Source organism: Triturus cristatus, chromosome 4_2, assembly GCF_964204655.1.
Source record: "Triturus cristatus chromosome 4_2, aTriCri1.1, whole genome shotgun sequence".
Taxonomy (NCBI): domain Eukaryota; kingdom Metazoa; phylum Chordata; class Amphibia; order Caudata; family Salamandridae; genus Triturus; species Triturus cristatus.
Genome location: NC_140586.1, coordinates 689,128,453 through 689,151,427, shown reverse-complemented (window position 1 = coordinate 689,151,427; position 22,975 = coordinate 689,128,453). Strand labels below are relative to the sequence as shown.

Below are 22,975 nucleotides of genomic sequence, written 5' to 3'. Positions count from 1 at the left end.
ATCGTATGAGTGAGCTTTAGGCTCTCATGGAGCAACCACCTAACACCACAATTTTTTCCAAAGTGGTGTTGTGTACAAGGGCAGCCATGTTGCTGCAAGTCGGAACTCCTGTTCACCTTGGGCAATACATCACCCTCCCAATGTCCTTTGCTCCTCCTCACCCCTCGAGAGACTCGAACTTTGAGCTTTCACATTGATCACCCCTCGTTGGACCCCAACAGAGCTTTGAGCTTTTACATTGATCACACTAAAGAGGATAATCTGTTTCTGGGGTTCTCTATTTCAAAGAAAGAGAAGAGAACAACTTAGTTCAGGTGGACAGTCCTCTGCATTAAGATCTGCTTCACACTGGCCAAGAAGCAGCCCCTAGAAGGCTTGAGGGCTCATTCCACCGGGGCCAAAGCTACTACCATTGTGTTAGCATGCAGAGTAACTGTTCTGGGCAATTGCCATGCTGCAATGTGGGCATCAGTACATATGTTCACAAAGCACAACTCCCTTGACAGCCAGGTCTGATGGCAAGGGCATGTCACCTGTTCGGTCCTGCAGGACGTTTTAGGTTAAGCCCATTCCACAGTCCCTCCACTTTGGGAAGCACTGGTTTGGTGTCTACTCGCAATGTGAGGAATCTGTGGTTAGATTTATCAATCAGAAGCACAAGTTACTAACCTTCTGTAATGGTCTTTCTGGTGGATACTCTAAGTTCAAATTCCTCACTACCCTCCCTCCTCTTTTCCCATCTAAAAAGGTCCCAATCCAGGGATCTGCACACTGGCACCTCTGATTACTTTTTGGGCTCTGTATCTGAAGGCAGGGGAAGAGAAAAAATAAACTGATGTCAGCATGCAGGGGCAGTGTCTATATCAACTGTGATCCATCACAACTGGATTAGAATGAAGTTACATAGGAGCCACACAACAGCACCTAGTGGACTGTGGGAGCACTGCTGTGAAAAGCTTCGAGATCCAGTCTGGCGCCTTGGGATTATTCGAAAGTTGAGAAATATGTGGTTAGACATATTCATAGGAAATGTGTCAACACGTTGGCTGTGATTCTGATAAAACATGATGGGCAACAACATAGTGTGACACAGAACCTAGCACTATTCTGAAAACAAAATGGACATGGTTGAGCTAATTGCTGTTTATGCAGTTTATACAAATAGAGGTGCACAACATATTACATAACATACGATATTTAATAAGAGGCATTGAGCATTCCGCTGCAGCCATTGGCTGTTGCATGGCATTTCATGGAGGGCTAAAGCAGTAGTTCTTATGGATGTCTTTTTCAATTCTAGAATGATATTTGATGATACATAATGCATTATCTCCTTAAAAGCTATGGTAATGCATACATTTTACAACACATTCTGCTTTATTTGTTTTTGTGGGAAGCAGTAAGGTGCCACTTTTCACCATCTTTGCAGGAAAGAGACAAAGCTATCCTAGAACATCTGCTTAACTCTTACACAACACAATACCATTCCTCACTTAATTTGTAGCTACTTCTGTTTGGAATACTATGTTCTATTTGCGTGGGTGCACGTGTTTCTGTGCAGTCCTAATGCTTATGGTCATTCTTAGCTCTCACCTGTGAGAGTGCATGCACTATTACATGGTCTCTCGCTTGCAAGAGGTATCGTGCTGTATTAGGGGCTTGGATCCCACCCACCGCTTGCCATTCATTGGCTTAAGTGTCACACTTCTTTGAGGGTTCTTAAATGGCCAGCGCTTGCATGCCACTTCCTCCTCTTTCAAGTGTGAGCATGGCCCAACTATTGATTAATTAATTCTGATCAGGGTCCTTTTGCTGTCCATTTACTGTTCATGCTGTGATTCGGGAACTTTTATCTTCCAAATGCCCTTGTACTCAACTGGTGGCAATTTCCCCTTCCCTCTTGTCAGTGCTTGTTGCATCTGCTCCTTTAGGTCTGTGTTCAGCGCTGATTGTTGCAGTTTTATATAACCTTGAACTGGACTAGAAGGTACTGGGGTGCTGAATATGACTGAACAGTTAAATGGCATTTATTTTTTTCCCCTCTAAACAGAGATATGAAGAGATTTGTCCAGGATCACAGGATGTTGATGGATGTATGATGTTACAATGCGATCATTTTGATTGCGGTACATTACATCGCTGTTTTTACAATGCAAGTCGTTACAACGACTTGCGCTGTAGGGCGCTGGACTTAGGAATAGTTTGATTTACTATTCCAACTCTAGCCTACGTACAGTAGAGAAGGTGTTGGAATTGTAAATCACACTATTCCTTAGTCTATAGCGCCATCCAGTGCAAGTCGTTGTAACAACTTGTGTTGTAAAAGCAGCGATGTAAATGTATTGCGGTGTTTTGACCGCATTGTTAAGGTCGTTTCCTCTGCCATTGGCTTTGTCAATGGTTTTAGCTGCGTTGCACAGCAGCGTGGCTACTGTGCAACATGGATAAGTTAGGGAAAAAAGCGCTATGACTTGCCTCGTCATAACGCATTTTCCCTAGCTTAGTAGTTGTACACAGCAGTAGTGCTGCTATTCAAAAGGACTAAAAAACTTTTACAAAGTCAATAGCTCTCATAGACGAGAGACAATGGCTTTGCCAATGCTTGTTGTTCTTAGAAATACAGATTAGTCACTATTCTCTTTCGAATTCCATTGCAATGGGCTAGGTGAAATAAGATTGCTTTTGAAAACAGGATTTCATAAACAGAAAATGGACCCAATCAAGTGTCAATTGGACCTCATGTCATGTGGGAGCCGTTCAGCCATTCTTGACTTTTCAGAAAAGCACACTAAGCATTCAGCTCCTGCTGAGACCTGCTTGGGACACAAGAAGCAAAAGTGGGGACTAATGACTTATGTTAATGACAGAGGGGAAGGTCAGAGGAGCAGATGTAGACACCAGCAGTTCTGAACTTGCATCAAGTGGTTAGGCAATAGGAGGTCTGTCGCACATTTGGGGTCCTGGCTTCTTCTCGTTGGCCTGGTAAGTAGCGTGTACCCAAGAGGCATGAAATATAACCATCTTGTCTTCAGATATGTTTAAACATGTGTAACCCTACCTTTTTTGTGATGATATTGTCCTCCCCTAAAATGAAATACTCAATAGTTCTCGAGTAGGACCACTTTTGCATTGAACCGCAGAAGCACAAAGGGAGACCATTACCACAGAGACCTCTGATCCTTCAATGCACAATCATTTACACACAACTAATCTACCCTAGACTGCAAGGGAAGAGACTTCGCTGAGAACCCACACTCTTGTCTCCAACTCTGCAGCAGCCCCACTTTCAGCTAGCTCTGTGTCGCGTGCCAGGCTTTGATCCCTAATCTTTGTTCTCTCTGCCTGGTGGTCCCTCTGGCATGCGTTCCTCAGTGCTGGCTAGGGTGCTACGGGCAGCTTCACAACGTTCAGCAGGCTTAAGGGGGGATAAGAATGTATGCCTGCCTTGAGGTACATCATGCAGATAGGAGTGTAATTCACATGCTGAAGAGGGTACTCTCTAAGTAGGGGAGGGCACCGCAGACTGAGCATGAGTACACTCTGCTAAGCCGGCGTCTCTCGGCGATAGTTCATAAGTATCATCTGAGGCTGTAATAGTGGAATGAGGCACACAGTTTGTTGTTGTTCTGCTGGATGGTGGCATTTCCTGTACTGCTATAGACCTGAGGCATTGATGGTCCTGCTGTTCTCCAAAATGCCTTTCTCCAACAGTATCCTTCCCTCACCTTGGGCACCATGCCTGTGTAGACTGATCTTTGCCCATTGGCACCTCAGAGCAGAGCCTCTGGTGTAGCTCGCTGGGGGTAGGCATTTAGCATAGGGTATAAGGAGCATTGAGACTGCAGATGCTGGCCCACCAAGCATCATGTAGAGATTTGGTATAGTGATTGCTAAGCCCAAAGTGGTCCACTTTTGGCATTCTGACCTCCGGTGTTCTTCTTACAAATCTCTAACGAAAGGTGTCTTAGTTATGTAAAGTGACAAAAGGTACTAGCATATTCTTCAGCCCTATATACTCAACGTACAACATAAGAAATACAGGTTAAAAGGACTTCACAGTGGGAACCAGTTACCACCAGTGATCAGATATTGAAGAGCTGATTACCTACTGATTGTAGAGCTGATTATCATTCAAGCTATCTCATGCGGTTGTAAAAGATGACAAGCATGTGTCATGACCGCTCGACCAGGCCTTTCTAAAGGAAAGTATTAAGACATTGGGAAAGGATTTGCAGGCAGAACATGGGCAGGACACCAGGTGAAAGTTATGGTGTGGATCATTGAAATGATCTGATCGGCCTTTACCCAACCGCAAGTGCCTCCTAGAATTATTTTATGTTCTATGATTTCCCTTGACCCAAGGACTTTGCATGTGCATTGGATGGGGTGAACCTTGTCAGGAAATACCCCTGCTTTGTGGCAGCCTTTCAATCACAGAGCACTTTGCCTCTTGTTTGAAGGTGCGGATCTTGTCCTCGGAATCAATGATTAACCTTTGCTCATCATCTGCCAGCCTGCATCCTGCAATCTTATGGGTGAAGACAAAGGTTACCTGCCAGGAGGTACACTCCATTCTTGACTACAAAGGTGGGCAGGAGGCTTAACAGTACTCTCACTGGAGAACATTGCTAGTGGTGTGCAACGTAACCTGTAAGAAAAATCCAGAAAAATAATTTGCAACTGAATGCATTAATGAAACGTGTGTGGTGTAGCTCTGCAGCAGATTCATCCTAAAGCACACAGGTTTCGCTATCATATCACAGATTATGAAAACAGTGAAGACAAGCAGTGGTGGTGGTTTCAACCCTGTTTAGGTGGGTTTTTACTTCCACTATCCTTGGGCTGCGAGATATTATTAAAAGAAGTTCATGAGAATCACAGGATAATTCAAGCATAATTCACGATTGTGTGAACACTAAAGTATGTGGGTCAGATGTGTTTGCTGCTCAATTGTCCATTCATTCACTGAGGAAGTATGTACCAGCAACAAGTCATGGGCCTGAAAGTTTGCCATTCACTGACATATGGCAGAAGGTCTTCTGACACCGCAGGCGCTAGGTACAGTGCAGGAGGCGACTTTTATCACTACAGTATTAACATCAGTAAGGTTGTGTTTCAGCATACATCCCGTTGCTACGTGTACAAAAAGCACCTCACGCACTACTAGTTTTGCCAATACAAACTTTAATTTGTATTCTACAAAAGTCTGAGAATAATAGTCTTTTCTTTACAAAATGAAACATTACAAAAATACTGACAATTTAATATGATTTTTATACAATCGTTTCTAGTTGTAGTTATTTTTAATAAAAAACGACTACCATAGAACTACAATTTTTTAGTCGACTATAAAAAAATTAGATCAATGCTTTTTTAAGCAGCACAATGTAAATTACACAGGTCAAGACACAGTTTATATTCATAGTGGATATATCTAAACATTATTACATTATTTCAGAAATAATATTTTACATAGTTAATTTTTATGTTTTGTACATTATTTATATATATATAATATATATATATAAAACCATAGCTTGCTATAATTGAAATGGTAGGACGGATTCTGTTCTAATGTGCAAATGGCCAATGTATCAGGGTTTATACGATCCCTTTTTCCATGTTTGCCCTATAAAAATATTTAATGGATGTCTAACATTGTACATTTGCAATTTCATTAACTTTCCCTTTCAGCAGAAAGGTTGGACATTGTCCTATTTGAACTAATTCAATGTTTGCTATGATTTAAGGGCTCAAAACTAGAAAGTGTGGTGAATGGACAAACTACGATTGATGGCCTGGTTCAGCCGTACCGCCCAGCGGCACGAGCTCCAAACGACAGGATCAATGTTCAGTGGGAGTCAATCCCAAATTCATAGTGCTAACAGATTTAGCAAGACAGACCACAATAATTTCACAAAGCGTGAAATCCTGAGGTTGGAACCAATGGCACGCAAAACACTGCTGCATGTTGTCAATTCTAGAGGTCTTCTCTTATGTCTTTCTTCAACTCTCCATAGGTTGGAGTTGTTCATTTACACTTGAAAGATTAGCAGGATTCTCTTACAATCAGACACGCCCATAGAAGTGGAAAGGCTTGGGTGTAAGGTTCATCGCCAAGAGAGCCGATGTCACATTAGAAGCTTCTTTTGCCCGTGCATGATGAAGAGATGGCTTGGATAGCGTCTAGTGGGTGAACTTCATTCCGAACCAACGTCACAGTATGCATTTGAGCCACAGACAGAACAGTGGAAGAGAGCGGTGACTCCAGAGAGCAAATCCCAACACCCAATTCAGTGCTACATCGTTTCTACATAGTGCTATATTTTAATTTCAGCCTGCTGACTGCAAAGAATTGTTCCCGCATAGACAGACGACTTGCTCTCTATAAAAGTTCACAGCTCTTTATGGCATATCAAATGCAGTGGTCACTATAACATGAGCACTTGACACCTAATTGCACGTCCTGAACTCTGGCTCCATTTGTATTTTTTTTTTCAGTTGAAAATGATGGCCACCCATGTCCTGCATAGTTGTGAACTGAAGGCCTCATGGCAGACGTCACTTGTGTGGGTAAAAGAGAGGTCTCTCCCTACATTCTACTGTCTGATGAGATTTGAGGGCAACCATCAGTTGCCTTCAGCAGTCCTTTCGCAAGCAGGTCCTGTGCATGTTACACCATGTTGTGGTGGTTATTTCGCTCAATGATGTCCACAGGTGTAAGGTTGTCCCTCTTGATTGGAGGAGGCAGGGAGGTCTTTGCCTTGGGCTTGAAGAGGTCCGACACATAAAAGACCTGTAAATGAATTTAAGATGTTTAATTAAAGCAAATTTATTACCCAACATTGCCCAAACAAAATTAAATACTTTTATAAATTGACACAGCTAATTGAGCCTTATCGTGCAAACTGAACTAAGATGAATAAATATGGTACTCGAGTGCCATTTCCTTTCTTAATCACTGTGATCATGAGCAAACGTAATGATTTGCCAACAAATTAATCCTGATAAGAACTGTGCCACTGGAAAACATGCAAAGGGCCTTCAATGGTCTGAAGAATGTGGACCTGGAGCCAGTTTCATATGCGTGGGATATATAATCTTAATGAGTTTTACTTATTGAACATTTTGAAGGCGTAGAAGCCGAGACCTTGAGTTAGTCGTGCATTGTGGGGAGAAGAGTCGTGTGGGTAATATTATGGGGGATGTAGTGGAGACTACATAAATTAAACTGGACATCTTCAGCCTAACTTCCTTTCTGTTCCTCTTCCCGCGTGCATAAACCCTGAGACCAGGGGCTTGAATGGCAGTCGCAGGGCTACCTAAGAGCAAACTACATAGCACCTATGATCCCTGGCGATTCCTATGGTTCGTGTATTGTGTGGTTCAACGTACTAGAATGTTTATTTTACTTTCGGTAATAAAGAAATTGGAAGACATGCCATGGAGAAAAGAGTGGCTACATTCAAACCCTCCTGGCTGTACAACTGAGCACATGCTACTCTTCCACATAGTGCCTTATTGGGTAGATTTGAAACAAACACCAGCCACGTCTATTTCATGCCAGTTTAACTACATCAAGAAAATTAAATATGTTATTTTGAGCACTATTTTTCTACCATAATATATATACTTATAGAAAGCTGTTGAGGGCTATACTGGTTGTTGAAGGGCCCAAATGCAAGTTATAGGCCTGAACCACAGGGAAGGAGAGGGCCTTTAACAGCTGATATCGCATGAGGTAGAAGGGCTTTAAGGCTATTATAGCATTCGACCCACTAAAGGAAGAATGCTCTAAATTATACAGAGAGAGAGACAGAATGACAAACACTGGAATGAATTTTGGAGCAGAAGGAATATGCCGGGCATTATTAGTCCTGCTCCACTTCACTGTCTTCAGTGGAGCTCCCATCATTGCAATGTTCTAACTAGTGCTCTGTAGATAAATGACATGCAGGAGTTTACATCCCCAGTGGACTTTTAGATGCACTAACAGAACAGAACAGATCCTTTTTTAAGATCTGCTGTCGTACATATAATGCTCTGAATGAAAGAGGCCCTCTCTATCTGCGTAAAAAACTATTAAAGTATTCTCCTAGTAGAATACTTAGATCCAGCACTTTAGATCTTCTCCAGGTTCCCAGAATTCGCCTTACTCGCACCGGAGGTAGAGCTTTCTCATATCTAGCGCCAAGTTATTGGAATAAGCTCCCTCTAGCTGTACGTAAAATTCCAATGCTAAGCACTTTCAGGAAACAGCTGAAAGCGTTTCTGTTCTAATTGGACACTTCTTTCGCTATCCGGATCTTTTTATCCTCAGTACATTCTCCTAGTTAGCGCCTAGATGCCCCAGGGTGAGTTGTACGCTCTATGAAAACCATTTAACATAACATAACATAACATAACTACATTTATGAAACAAAGGCACAGACCATTAACTGATCGTGTAATTCACTACCTCTGGACCCACCTGCCTCACTACTAATTATTATCCTTCAGTCAACTTGAAAGAGGTTTACGGTGCACAGGTACCAATACTATAGTACATGTCATGTTTTCCCTCTATCAGATGCATTTACCACAAAATGCAGCTTACTAAAGAGATTAGACCTCTAAAGCTGGGGGGGGAATGGGGTAGGGTGAAATTTGATGTATTATCAAACTCAATACGTAAATAGATGAGGTATATAGAGGGCCACTGGAATTGTACGATTCTGTGTCCTTTACCACGTATTTATGGATTTTCCACACTCAAAACACAATAAATGTAACTGAAAATGCAGATCCACATGTTGCCGTACAGTGAATAAGCCCTTCTCCAAAGGTTACCTGGTCTCCTTACATTTGCTGATTACTGTATTTAGGTGTTAAAGTTCACTGATGAGGTGAAATACTTGCCCACACTATGTTAACAGGTGTAAAATGACAAGAGAATGAGGCAATACTGTCACACAAGACTGATGTTCTGGGAGTTGCACAATTGGGTGAAATGTGGAAGTGAAGTCCGCATCAGCACTCAAGTGTTCTGATGCCTTAGACAATAACTTAGCAACATGACCATTTCGCCTCTGTTAGATGAGCATTAATGGACTTACCTGTTATCAGATATTTTCTGCTGCGCTTTGCAGTAGTTATTTTTTAGTTGTGTGTAGTCTTTAATTTGTGCTTTTAACAAGGACCGATCAGTGTTGCTAGTTATACGCCCTTAACTAGTTTCGCAGAGATACATGTCAACATGTTTGTATTGTTTAATATTTCCTGTTTTTTTCGAGCCCTTCAACCTCTGTCTGCTAGGGACCATAAACTTTAAACTAAAAATCTCAGAGAGGACAACCCAGCTTGGTGACCAGTTTAGTGGATTATGATCATGCGACATACTATCAAGGGACCGCTTGGGCAGTTCAAAGCTATCAGCTTACTGACAACCATAAAGCGTGCGCCTCTCACACTTCTGCATCCATCACAGTGTTAAGCGCTACGTCTCATAATACAATATCTCCACCTCGCTGTATCACTCACGACATAGAAACACTTCCCACACTGGGTCAAAACAAAGGCAACACACCACCAACCACACACCCTACATGGTGTAGCATCCTAGCCATGTAGAAAAGCGCTTCACTGCCCACATTGGGGTAGTAAGCGCTATATAAATGATAAATTACAATACAATGCATTCCTAAAATATACCTTTCACTGCAGTCCTTGCAGCGCCACTTCTGACGACTGTGTAGACAAAAACTTCTAAACCAAGAGCCCTGGTATAATTAGCCCTGGCAGACTCTCTTTCTCTCCTTGACGATGACCGCCAGGGTTATAAAAACCTGCTTTAGTCATGCTGACCGGCCCGTGAGAACAAATGGAAGGAAGAGATATGCGGCCGCCTCTTCCGGTATACTGCGGTGACACAAACTGCCGGATGTTAAAGGGCAGCGTCCATCAATCCGAAGCGGCGGGGGGGACAATACAGCACAAACAGATACATTTACAACCTCGAAGAAACCCTGCCAGACTCAAGCAAGCCTTTATAGACCAAACAAGCCAGACCTTTGCGTCATCCGTGACCAATATAACGTACACATCAGCTCGCGGTAAAAGAGCATGTTAATGGGGAAATAAAGGCATATCCTACCCAGACGGGGGCTGGGGCGAGGGTAGTCACAGCTGCTGTCCCTTACCTACAGAGGGAAGGATCCGCAGGGAAGAGGTCTGGCATGGCTCTGCAGCCATATCTCAGTTCAAGGAATGAACAATAGATATGCCTCAAGTGATGCTCTATGCTCTAAATGCAGGGTTATATATATGTAAAGTAAAGGCCTGGACATGCACAATTTACGCCTCACCGGCATATTTCTGCATAAATCCTAACATTCTGTATTACGCTTGTTACGTGAAATGCCTCAAAGTATTAGATGTAAATCTGAGATCTCCATGGTACACACAGGTCTTCGGAGAGGGGTCATTCATTCATTCACTTGCTCATTTTACTGAAAGGCAGAAGGCCGAGGGGGCCCTGTTGATCAGATGCAAACCTGTGATGTTCATGTGAGGTACAGATGTTTTTGGGGGGACGGGAAGTGTTTTCTTTTACTCACTCTTTCCAGCAGATTCAAACAAAAAGGCCGAGGCGGCCTAGCCAAATAGATACTTACATATCATTTTTAGGGGGCATACAGATTGTTTTGCAAAAGGTGCATTCATCCACCCCATAAACATGGCGGACATTTTTGAAGTGTCCAGATCAATTACATCACACCAGGCCGCAGTTCACAAGCACCTGTTTAGCAGTTTTAAAACAAGTATGCAAAGGGAAAGATAAAAGACACCTCCAAAATGTGGCGCCATCTAGCGGCTTAAGTAGTGGCAGCTGCTACAATTACACAAGAGAAGCTGCTTCAAAATCTGTCATGAAGTTTCACAGAGGGAGGGCGGAGCCCTGGAGAAGCGAGGGGTCTGGGGAATAAAGCTCTCGGTACTCACTATCAAAATGACCCTCGTATGAGACAAAAATCTGAGCAAAGGGCTCCCCGTTCACTGAGGCAAAACACAAGCCGGTAAAACAAATGTCAATTGACAAGGAAAAGCACACAACTTTTAGCACACCCATCCAGAACTCTCCTAATGCCAAGAGAAGAGGGATAGACGTGGAGGGCAGCTTTCGCTCGTGAGTTCAAATCGCAACTTTAATGAGCGGTTTTATCATATTTCTGTCAGTAATAGGCCTGGGCGGCTTCTGCTCGGCGGGTGCCCCTGTTCCACTGCGACCAAAGGTTACGCAAACATTGCAGACGTAAAACACGACCTTCCAGGGTTAGAAAGCTATTTACGTGCGTCTGAACAATAGCCCTTTCTACACAATGCCGACCAGCCCGCGGGGGCTGTTGTTAGCTTGGGCTTGGCCCACTTCCTGCAGGAGGTGCGCAGCGCGCCCCACCCAGGGAACACTGGACAGCGCAGGGCCTGGAATGTGAAACACAAACTATGTGGGGATTTAATTTCCATGTCAGAATTTCATTTCTTTTCATTTTTCACAGGGTGGAGGCCTCGCATGAAGTTCCCTAAACCGAATTGGTGCTCTGTTTCAAAGGTGATTCTTAAGGAAGATGGATTAACCTTAAGTTTTTGTTCCATTTTAAATGCTTAGCATTACAAAGGAATTACTTGAGAGCGTGAATGAACCCCGAGGGCTTGACAGTTTTAATAAAAGAAAGAAGTCGGTCAGTCAGCTGGCAAGTCTATGCCTGAGTGTGTCATTCATTTTGCACAGCATCCAGGTTTTTCATTAGTTCCCAAATTGTAAGGGCATTTTCCAAATGGGGTATTGTTGTCCTCTGTCAATTAGAATGTTTTGCCAGACACAGCTTCACCTCTCCCATAGATTCACTTTCTTATCTAAATGTTCCTTTTAATCATATTTTGCTCAACACACGCTTAAGCAAAAACATGGCCCGCCTATGAGGAGGTGCAGCACCCTGCACTGTTGGCGCGCCCCCCGAACTCCAGGTCAGTTCGGATACTATCTCAAGCCCTGAACTTTTCGCCTACAAATTACTCTTTTCAAGTGTCAGCAAGGCTTCAACAACCAGAATGCACTAGGATATCACATGAAAGACCAGTTCATCCTACTGACAAACGTTCTGTGGGTCCCGTTTCACAATCAGAAACTATGGCAAGTCAGTCCACAATTACAGCTTCTGAACTTTCACACACTGTCTGTATGGTGCACACTGTACAGCCCACATACAGTGTGGGAAAAGTTTTATAGGATATCTAAGCATAGTATTTTGTACTGGAAGAGTTCCCTTGCTATACAACACATGCTACACATGATGCATACACCTGTACACAAAGGTGCAAACGTGTGTGTGGCACTAGACAGCCTGAAAAAGAGCCAGCACTTGAGAAAAGGGCAGCAACACCATATCTTAGAAGCTTTGATTGCTGCTCTGCCTAGCGCTATCAATTTTAATTGTAATTGCCTTTGTATAGCGCTTACTACCCCTGATGAGGTGTTGAAGCGCTTTAATGGCAAGTAGCACGCTTCTTCGGAGCCCAAAAATGATTAGTAGCAAATTAGTATAGAGAGATATTAAATCAATTTGAGCGGTGGACATGTGAGTTTGTTATCTGGATTGAAAAAGGATAGTGGAGGGATAGAGGGAAGGGTTTGCATCCCGTGATTCTTTCTCATTAATGCACTCTATAGACAAAGCAATCCTTGTTGTTCGAAGTCTGCCAGACAGAGCAGTTATCTGGTCATGAAAGACTTATTGGGACATGTTGATAGCTGACCTGGAAAGAAGATCGGCCCTTTCTTTCCATTTGGAATTTTGTTTTGTCACTCTTATTTTCTTGCTTTCTATTCAATGGTTTTATTTGTGTCAGCCCATCCATCTAGTCTTTGTCCATCCCATGGACATAGATTGTTTACCATTTCTTAGATTTACTCTTTTTATCCATCCACAAGTGTCTGCCTTTCCGGAACATTATTTTTCATTTTCTACCTGCACTCCATCAGAGTGCTTGTGTTTCCCATATTCTCTACGTTTTCCCACTTCTCCCAGCACATTTCTTTTGAAAACAAGCTCTACTTTCAACACCTTTTTCCTTCTAGACGCTCTCAGTGTGTTTATAGTTTTATTCTGATTCACCCCTCCATCTGCTCTTTTGTGTACTATTAGTTTTAAACCATTTCATCCAGGTGTTTTCAATACTCCTACATGCACATTTCAATTCTGAATGGTAACACTATCAAATTTTAAACAACGTAAACACACTTTTTTTAAAGCATTGTATGAGAGTGCATGTGCTTTAATATGCAGCATGTTTGATTGCTTCTCTCAGTGCATTTCTTTTCATAACATTCTAAAAATGTAATTTTCTACAACTTTATCCATGGAGTCCCAGTTACATATGCTTTCACTTTTATAGGGTTCCACCCTTCGAGCCGCTCTCCAGTGCGCTTTAATTCCATGTTGCGCGTTGCTCTGTCTCCATTTGCTTCCCCCACCCTTGTGTTGCTTCCGAAACCTCCGTGTGTACACCCTCCATGTTGCTTACCCCACCTGCTGTCTTTCCACCCACCCATTATGTTTAGTGCACCTGTCACAAAATGATGAAGCCAGCTGCCTCGTTTTTTCCCCCTGTTTATTAGCCATGTTGTGCAGGATCAATGTGCAGAATGGCCAAAACCATAGGCAAAGCCAACAGGTCCAAAAAGCAAGACATATTGTCTGTGCCAATGCTTGTTTGCATTGGAACGCCTCAGCTGGCAAAAACCTGATAGATGTCTTTCGCCCATGCTTTGGCAGACAAAGCTTTCTTTCCACTATTGTGTATTTACACTGTGGTCACAGCTCTGAATTGCTGCTGTGTCCTCGCGATAGCCTTAATCTCGCATCTTTCTGATAATAATCCTGGAAGTGGCAAGAGAAGGGGAATCCACTGTGTGTCGCAATTAAAAACATTAATGAGGAAGTATTCGCAAGCACCTCCAGACACACACACAAAACCACCATTCAGCACCAAATGCTTTACTCCACAAAAAAACTTCAATCCGTGTTACTACCGAAATGAAATGACACTCTGTACATGTACACCAATTAATGTGCATTAAATGTTTTTCCTTCTGCAGGCATGAAATCAACTTCAGGGTTTTATTACTCTCATGAGCCTACAATAAATAAATGCCCTTCGCTTGTCAATTCAGCAGTGTGGCACACAAAGTGGCTTGTGTTTAACTGCGGTGGCCACTACAGGCACTGGGGCATGGAGCTTGGCATTTTTGGGAAATGATATCAGATATACTGCTGGACTCAGAGGCCATTATTGCCGCTTAATAATGTGCTCAGAGTGGGCTCTTTTAGTCCTTCTGGGAAACTTCGCTGCCACGTGCCACGTGATGCTTACAGGGGAGTCATCCAGCAGACACAATTGGGCGGCGTGAGTGACGCAGCAGCATGACTTCACACAGGTCAAAGGTTATCTGGTCGCTTCCCGGAAATGGAGGGCGAGCTTGTTACTTCACGTATTGTGTAAGATTTCCATGACCAGAGTGGTGACTATTTTGTTTTTTCTTGCGAGAAACATTAGGAGAAATCCGTCGGAGACGAATACATGGTGGGGAGAAAAATCGCACGCAGCTTTGCTGGAAACGATTCCTTTGGAAACCTTTGTTTTTGACCAAGTCCCGTATATTACAACTGTGGATATTAGCTCTGGAAGCAGACAGCTCTGCAGAAAAGAATATTTTAGAAGATGGCTTTGCAATGGACTTAGTGTTTGTTGCCCTACTGATTTTCATAAGAACATTTATAAATAAAGATGAAAAATTGGTGTAGAACTACGGGGTCGGTAATGAGTGTCACAGAACAGTAGGTGACTGTCAAACAATACCTTTATTTACTAATCTAACAAACATTGGTCTGTCTTTTGCCAATGCAGACTAGACGTTGTGCTCCCAGGGACGGACAAACAAGAAGAGGAAGGAAAGCCATCAAATAAGAAGCAAGCAAATGTGATTGAATAGAATTCCAACGAATGGTAAGCAATGGGCTGACCCGACCCACTTTAAATACTGGTATTGTCCACAATAGGTCTAAGATGACAGACAGATAAAAGCAGCCCATAGGCAAGACCTAAAAAGATAAAATCCAAATCTAAGACCTGTAACCTCACAATTCAAGAAAACATTCTTGTGGTTATAGTCTCCAAGCACTCCCTGCAACAAAGATGAATATTCTGAAAGTTCTCTACGACTGTTGCCTTGGATAAGAGCACACATAGCTACCGTGGGTGAGTCGGGCTATTAACATCTTATGGTAAACTCCTACTTTCAGATCAGTACCTTGGGTCAATGAACTATGGCTTTATATTAATAAATGATTGCCCTGGTATCTAAGAGGTTCATGTGTGTGCAGAAAACACAGTCGAGAACACTGAAACGAGTTTCTTGCTTTCTGGACTCACTCGCGGTATCGGCCATTTGAACACGACTCCTGTGATCATCAGCGTTTATGGACAGTCTTTGAGATCTACAAGCATCTCCAAGATGTTGAGGCTCTGTATCTGCACACACGAGTGACCGTCCAAAGGTGAACTTCCTTCAGTTCCTTCCTTTATTTTACAAATAACACACTCCTCCTTGGGAGATTGGGCATTCTTGATTGCAACACTTAGTATATGGAACCTACGTGCCTATACTCTTGGAGATGGGTTGATACTTTTTGTTCTATTTTATGTTAAACTTATTTTGTCCAATTTCCTTTCCCTTAGGAGTTTTAACAAGTTTTATGTGAAATTGTGATTTGCTTGCTAAGTAAAAGGTTACTCCTACCAGGGAGTATTTCCCGTCTGTGTGTACCAGCATATCTGACGCTTTTTATTCATCTGATTAATGTACATAGGGTGTTTTCCCTCGACAATCCGGTTATGGCAGTTGTCAAAGCCAAGGCTAGAATTCAGGTTTTCTGGTCCCAAAGCTGACAAGTCACCAAGCCACATATCTTTGACTAAATATATATTTCTAAACCAAATAAGAGCATAACAACTTTTTGGTGACATAATAACATTTTAGTTATTTACAATACCTGTTTCAATGAGCCAGTTTCCCCCTCATGATATCTACATTTATCCAACCTGCTTGCTACCTGCTGCTGACAACAGCTCACCAGCAGTCTATGAGCAGGTTAGTCATGAGGAGTGCTGGGTGTGAGAAAACTAACTGTATAATTACATGATCCCCTATATTAGATTCACATATTGCATACATACATTTCCCCTGTCTCTGGTCACTTACTTGCCAACACTGGGAGTAAATGGCATCTTGCTAACGCCGTGCTTGAAAACCTGAACATTTACATACATGTGCTCATCCCTATACTTTAGGGAAAGTTTATATATGAGAGTAACTATGGGCCTGCAATCTCACATATTAAAGTTATGCCTATAGTACTGCAGATGATCTAGTGGAGGTTGAGGTTATGTATATTTTTTTATTTTATATTATTTACAGTTGTAAAGCCTACAAATTGCATCTGGTATGGCCTTGTAGAAGCAGTTCTGAAGAAACCCTCCCTTAAAGCTCACATGTCGCAGGGAAATTCATTGTGGTCTTTAGAATTGCACATTATTGCTTCCTTTAATCTGCCTCTTAGGGAAGAGTCTTCATACTCAAATGAGACAAACCTGCAGAGACACTGTGGCTGTCTTGATATTGTTCCCCTTCCTTCCTATTATGCGTAACATGAATGAGGATGTGGAAAAGGACCACAGAAGCCTAAGGCAAGAGTTCGTTCCTGGAACTGAAGGTCTCCTGGAGCACTCACTTGAGTAGGACTTTTAAGTGCGGTCTGTTTGCATTTACGTATTTAAGAGTTCCTTCCTGTAAGTGTTGACATCCAGGGATCAAGCACAGGGCCTCTCACTGACACAAGGTAACCTCGTCGCCACAAAGTCATATCTTACCAAGTATGGATACATAGCCTCCGGGTCCTTGGTTGACATTGGTAACATATGTGCAGCATGACTTATATTTACGGACTACAGAGCCATACATGTCTCAAATAGTTTACAGTTCTATTTGTAAACATGCATTGCATGTACACATCTGCCATAATCTTCATCTGGGGTAATACAGCAAGTAAACAGTAAAGCAGGAAGGGCTATTGCAGACCAAGGCCCTCCCATTTCAGACTGACTCAATATCATGAAGGTTGTTTTCGACCTATTCTGCTGCTAGACTCCCTCGCTGAAGTGGTGGGATCCGAACACCTGCCCCTGATTACCACAGTTTTGCTCTCTGTTTCGCATGGAAATATGTTCTCCATTTCTACTGCTTTGCCTTTCGGACCACTACCCTTGGCTAGAATAGTTCTAAATGTTGCCCAGCATTCTTTTTGTGGGTGGGACCTCACTTTGGAATGAAGGCTGGATTGACTGAGTCCTTCAGCTACAATTACCTTCTTCTGTTGTACATCTGCTTTTTTGCACAATGTCCTGGCTCTTCTCCTGACTCACATATGATCTCACTACAGGATTAACTCATGCACTTCATTTTTATTCCACAGCAGGTTGATATTATCTTTGTTTTCTTCTTTTTTCTAGCCAAAGAATTACAGACTGACTACTGCTACTCTTCCGCCAGAGCTCCTTCCACAGTGACAATCTTACCCTACACCTCAAATCTCATCATCACCTTCTGTTGATTCTACCAAATGTAGGGACCTGAGCTCCTCTGGTATGTCATTTCATCCACCGCCTTTCATTGGCTCTGGGAGTCTGCTGGAGGACGGTGTGTGTACATGTGCATGTGTGTGTGTGTACACACCTAAAAATTGTACATAATTATCTTCAATATATTCTGTCCACTTAAACATATGGTGGCAAGCAAAACTAAAAGGATTCAAAATGATTTGTCATGTGTAAGTGGGGCCATCAGATTAATGGTTCCACGTGTGCAGATGCAGAAGGTAGTCGGTACAATGACTTCTCAACTCGACTGTCACTCAGAATTTCATCTTGAAATCTGCAAGGGTAAATACTTGTTTTTGTCCTCCAGTACAGGATGGGGAGACTGCACTCCAGAAAGGATCATGAATCAGCCCCAGCCCATCTCATGCAGGTTGCAGAAGACGTGGGACAATTACATCGATGTTAATAAAGGTTGTATAAAATTGACTATGGTAATTTTACTTTTAATGGTGTGTATTAAAATATCAAAAACAACAATTGATGGACAGAATGCAGAACAATGTCATACATTCACCCCAGTACAGAGATCTGGGCCTAAATCCATCGTTTTTTTGCTCACCATGCTGTTCCATTTTGAACCCAGCCATATGCAAATCAGTCTTGACCCTGTGCCTCATGGGAACAGTCCAGCCCGAACTGCCAAGCCAGGTCCTCTCAGGACTGGAAACAAGCATCCTAGGACCGGTTTCACCCCTCTTTAGCCAGAATAGCTTGATTCCAGTGGCATGGAGAGCAAGGGACCCACGTCTGGGCATACCCTTCCCACTCGGGGTGACAAATGCAAAAATAACAATTGATGGACAGAATGCAGAACAATGTCATACATTCACCCCAGTACAGAGATCTGGGCCTAAATCCATCGTTTTATTGCTCACCATGCCATTCGGGCTAGACTGTTCCCATGAGGAACACGGTCAGACTGATTTGCATATGGCCATGTCTGAACTGGGGTGGCAGAGTGGGCTAAAGAACGGTGATGGATCAAACCCAGATCTGTTGACTGGGTGTGAGTGTTTGATTGGTTCTGATGCTCCGTCCATCACCACCCCCTTTTGTACCGTGTATTAAAATATCGTCAAAAGGCCCAATAAAAATAAATTACAAGAAATAATGCATAAGTATACTTGCTGTCTGTCCTATAAACCTAGTCTGTTAGCAAAGCCCTGGCTGTAGTCACTGGTAGAGGAAGGATCTGAGGCACAAGAAGATATAGGGACTTGCTCTGAAGAAGGTTTTCTTAAATTGGGGCACCTAGGAGTAGACTTAGACAGATGGAAGCACTACATATCATCACTCCTGTGAATATTTGTAGGTTATTTTAGCCAGGAGGGATGAGAGAGAGCACACATGTGTATTTTGTTTTTACAACATAGGTGTTAACCATTCTAATTCTCACCTATGAGCTACACCAGGAAAGGCTAGTAAGGTAGGTAGTAAAGGTTCATTGCCTTAGTAGGCGTGAGTATAAAGTCAATTATTATTGGTGCACCTGACATATGCATTCTATGTTATGAGTTATTTGTTTCACAGATATTGGAAACAAGTTAGGTGAAGTTTATTTTCACCAGTGTGACTACATCACTCCAAGACATTACAGACCTAGTTTTTTGTTTGTGGCGTTTGCATTCCAGCCTAAGGCATTCTGGGTGTTGTAGTCTTGGTTTGCTTCCACTGACCAAATTAGATTGACACACCTCATAATGATGATTTGTAGGTGAAATATTCAGGACTGGAAGGAGTGTCTGTGATTGGTCACCTTCATTTCCACATACGACATGTGCACCCTTAGGCGATACACTCTGATTAGGTTTCTCACTGGGCTCTATTTAAGTTGTATGTAGTATTTGGAACAATCTTACACCCAGTTCCTTTGGCAAAGTGTTCTACTAAGCAAGAACAACAGTGTGCCCGCCCTAAAATTATTACATCAGGAACGGTTACGCTATGCCTTTGGTGCCAAGCCGTGTACAGTATAAACTGAGTTCCAACACAAAATGCTGGCCAGACTAATTATAGCATAGAGCCAGAGTGTGGACTGAGATAAGAGGGCAAACAATGAATGTTTATGAAATTCCCAGGCAGCTGTTTCCTAGGCAGGTTTATTTCATCATGGGACTGCACCCTACTGGCAACACACTTCTCGGTCCCTTCCCACCTCCGTCCACAACATGCTATCCGCCACAGGGTCAACAACGGCAGCATCCGATTTGGAGCTGTCAGTGAACAGGAAATGTAGAAACGTCTGCACGAGCATCCTTAACTCCAGTGTCGCTGTTTATAAACTCCGCTTCAAGCCGTGAATGTCAATGGTTCGCATTATCATTATTTTTTTTCTTCTCGAGTCAGGCGGGAATATGCTATTGCTCACAGAAAGATACCTGTGAAAACCTGATTCAACCTAGTTTTAACTCTAGACAAAGAAGGTCCCACCAGCCGCGGCCCGTGGAGGGAGTTCCGTGGGGCGGTAAGGCGGAGCGGGGGAGGGGCAGGGTGGGGGGTTCTAAAAACCGGAATATGCAAAATGCGATGCAGCGCGCGCTACGAAATTTGTTTTATTTATTTAATTGTTTACTTACCTGTAATTATCCATATTCTGGTTTTTAGAACCCCCCACCCTGCCCCTCCCCCGCCCCGCCTTACCGCCCCACGGAACTCCCTCCACGGGCCGCGGCTGGGTCTCACACAAGAAACACACATTTAAGAAATCTAGGGGCATATTTACAAGTCCCTATCGCCACCATAACGTCACTTTTTTTGATGTTGTGTTGGCGAAACAGGATATGCCTTGTTTACTGGGCAGTGTTAAGCCACTTAACGTGGCTTAACGCTGCCTTGTAAATAAGGCCCCTTTCATGCTATACTTAGCGTGAAAGGGCTGGGCAATGGGTGTTGCGCTGGGCGTTCCGCCGCAACACCCATTGCCCTTGACGCTGCCCCATATTTACAAGTGTGGTGTAAATATGGAGCAGTGCCAAAATTAAGACCAGGGAAAACCTGGTCTTACCCTGGGGAAACAAGGAGAAATACTTTATTGCTGATTGTTTATGTGCAGGAAGGGACACCTTCCTGCACATAAACAATCTTACCCTGCAACGCAGGCACCCTTGCTCAATGCTGCAAGAGTGCCTGCGATGGCTCTAGACAGCTACATTTACCACAAGTGCAGGGCTGCACCTTAATGTTGTAAATACAGTGCAGCCCTGCGTTTCAGAAGTGGTGGAGCGCGGCATTAAGCGCCGTCACTGGCTTGTACATATGCCCCTGATTTTCTAAAATTGTCAGCGTTCATCGACTGTAATCAACGGATTATCCTGAATAAACCATGCCAGCAGGGCCAAACATGTTTTCAGAATTTCAAAATACAAATTGATTTGCCTGCACGTTCCAGTGACGTAAAGTGTGTGATGCAAAAGATGGGGAAACACATACAGATGTATTTACTCAACTGAATTCCAGGAAGCGGGATTTCCAGAACCCATCTCTCTGACATAGTGAGGGGGTGTAGTATCATATACCTCCCTCTAGTCTTGATAAAAAGTTAAAAGAAGGAAAACATTCATGCCTAACATCTTCTCTGTCAGGCAGATGACAATGACGAAAGCCGTAATGTTGCTAAGCAATGCGCCACAGTGCTGCCAATTGATTATATGCACGCGGCTTTCAAAAACACGAGCCAGTCTTTACTTTCCAAAGATCGCTCCAAATAAGGCTTGGAAATACTTTCTCTTCTCACACTGCCGTAGCCACAGGGCCAGACCTGCTGGCACATGTCAGGCATTTGGTTAGAACAAGTTGGCTAGCCTCTTGGTCTTTTAAAAACGAAGTTAAGTCCGAGTCTGGCTAATGGTAACCGTAAGAAACTTTCATGTGTTGCGATCATTCATTTCCTTTGGGCTTTAACAAAAGCTGCAGCGAAACAGGAGGAAGTCTGTGTGAACCTGTAAAACCTATGCTTTCCTCTTTCTGAAAACGTCATGTTTAGTGTAGACCTACCTTGCACGTGTTCTACACAACAGTATAAAAGAAAGCCCATGAAACAAGCATTGGCAAAGACAATAGGGCTGGCCCAGGTAAGCTTGTGATTTATATTTCTTTTTTAGCAATCATATCCGATAGGCATTAAATGTATGAAAGCAATAAAATATAAGAATATAGAAATGACTAAAGACGTCATTCATATGTTTGCGGAAAAAGTACATAGAAAAAGACCTATTGCTAAATTTATTTAAATAGCTGTATAAAAATATATATATCAGCAGAGATTGGCCAACCAGCCCTCGCGTTGAAGTGGACTATTTCCTGGGGGTGGGGGGGCATGACTTGAAGTAAACAGGAATGATGTCTGAAGAGGGCTCAGTCAATGCCCTTTGATGTAGGCTGCTGAGGGCAGATGAAGAGGGCAGACCAAAAGTCCCTCTATGTATATATAATTTTATTATCACTTTTTGGAAAAAAATGAGGCTGAAGAACTAGCTAAAGCCGCCTGTAGGCCCGATCTAAAAAGACGATTTAAAGATTCCCACCACTTGCTATTTCTGCGGACTCTTTCCATCCAGTCATCCTTCACGCCATGTTCATGAAGCTTTTCAGTTCCAGCATTTTCGGCCAACGAGGAATGTCTTAGGTCTGCTTACAGAAAAACTTCTGAGAACTTGCCAAGTTTCTGAAAGGGGAACTCTTGAGGTACCCTACCTTTTCTGGCAAGAATGATCCTCATGCCAGAAGGCTCGGCACTGTGGCACATACCTGTGGCACTGAACAATGGAACCCTGGGGTTAATGAGGGTAACCAATGAAAACTCGGCTACAGCCAGGGCACTGCTTAGCAGATAAGCACCCATGGCATGAGTCAAGGGTGATACAACCCCACAAAGCAAGTGAACACCAGCTAGACATTATTGATGATGACTGTGCCTAAGAGAATGAGACGGTGCTCGACCTGAACACACGTCCCAGGCCCTCTTCACTTGGAGACAGACAGGGGGGTCTGCGGGGTCCTGGGGTTAATTATTTTCTTGGGGAAATAAATAAAAGGGAATGCAGTGTCCTGCGCTGCAGGATACAAGGATCACACACACTGCAATTTAGATGCATAAACACTTCGCGATAGTGACTCTGGCAGAAATAGGGTTTTCCGAGCCTGATTCGGCAGCTATTATGAAACGTTTATTCATTTAAACTAATAAAACAGAAATAACATTAATAATGCTTATTTCCGAATACTG

The 22,975-nt window shown here is 43.0% G+C and overlaps 1 protein-coding gene across 2 annotated transcripts in view; it reads right to left on the bottom strand.

Annotated features, from left to right (window-relative positions):
- Positions 1 to 6,488: 6,488 nt before the first annotated feature.
- PLPP3 (phospholipid phosphatase 3) overlaps positions 6,489 to 22,975 on the bottom strand; it is an 83,793-nt gene continuing 67,306 nt past the window's right edge. The window contains exon 6 of one of the 2 annotated variants that reach the window (XM_085602516.1): positions 6,489 to 6,796. In XM_085602516.1, the coding sequence (XP_085458642.1) occupies positions 6,674 to 6,796 (123 nt within the window). In that variant the 3' untranslated portion in view covers positions 6,489 to 6,673. The remainder of the gene's footprint in view (positions 6,797 to 22,975) is intronic. The other variant, XM_085602515.1, reaches the window with a different exon arrangement.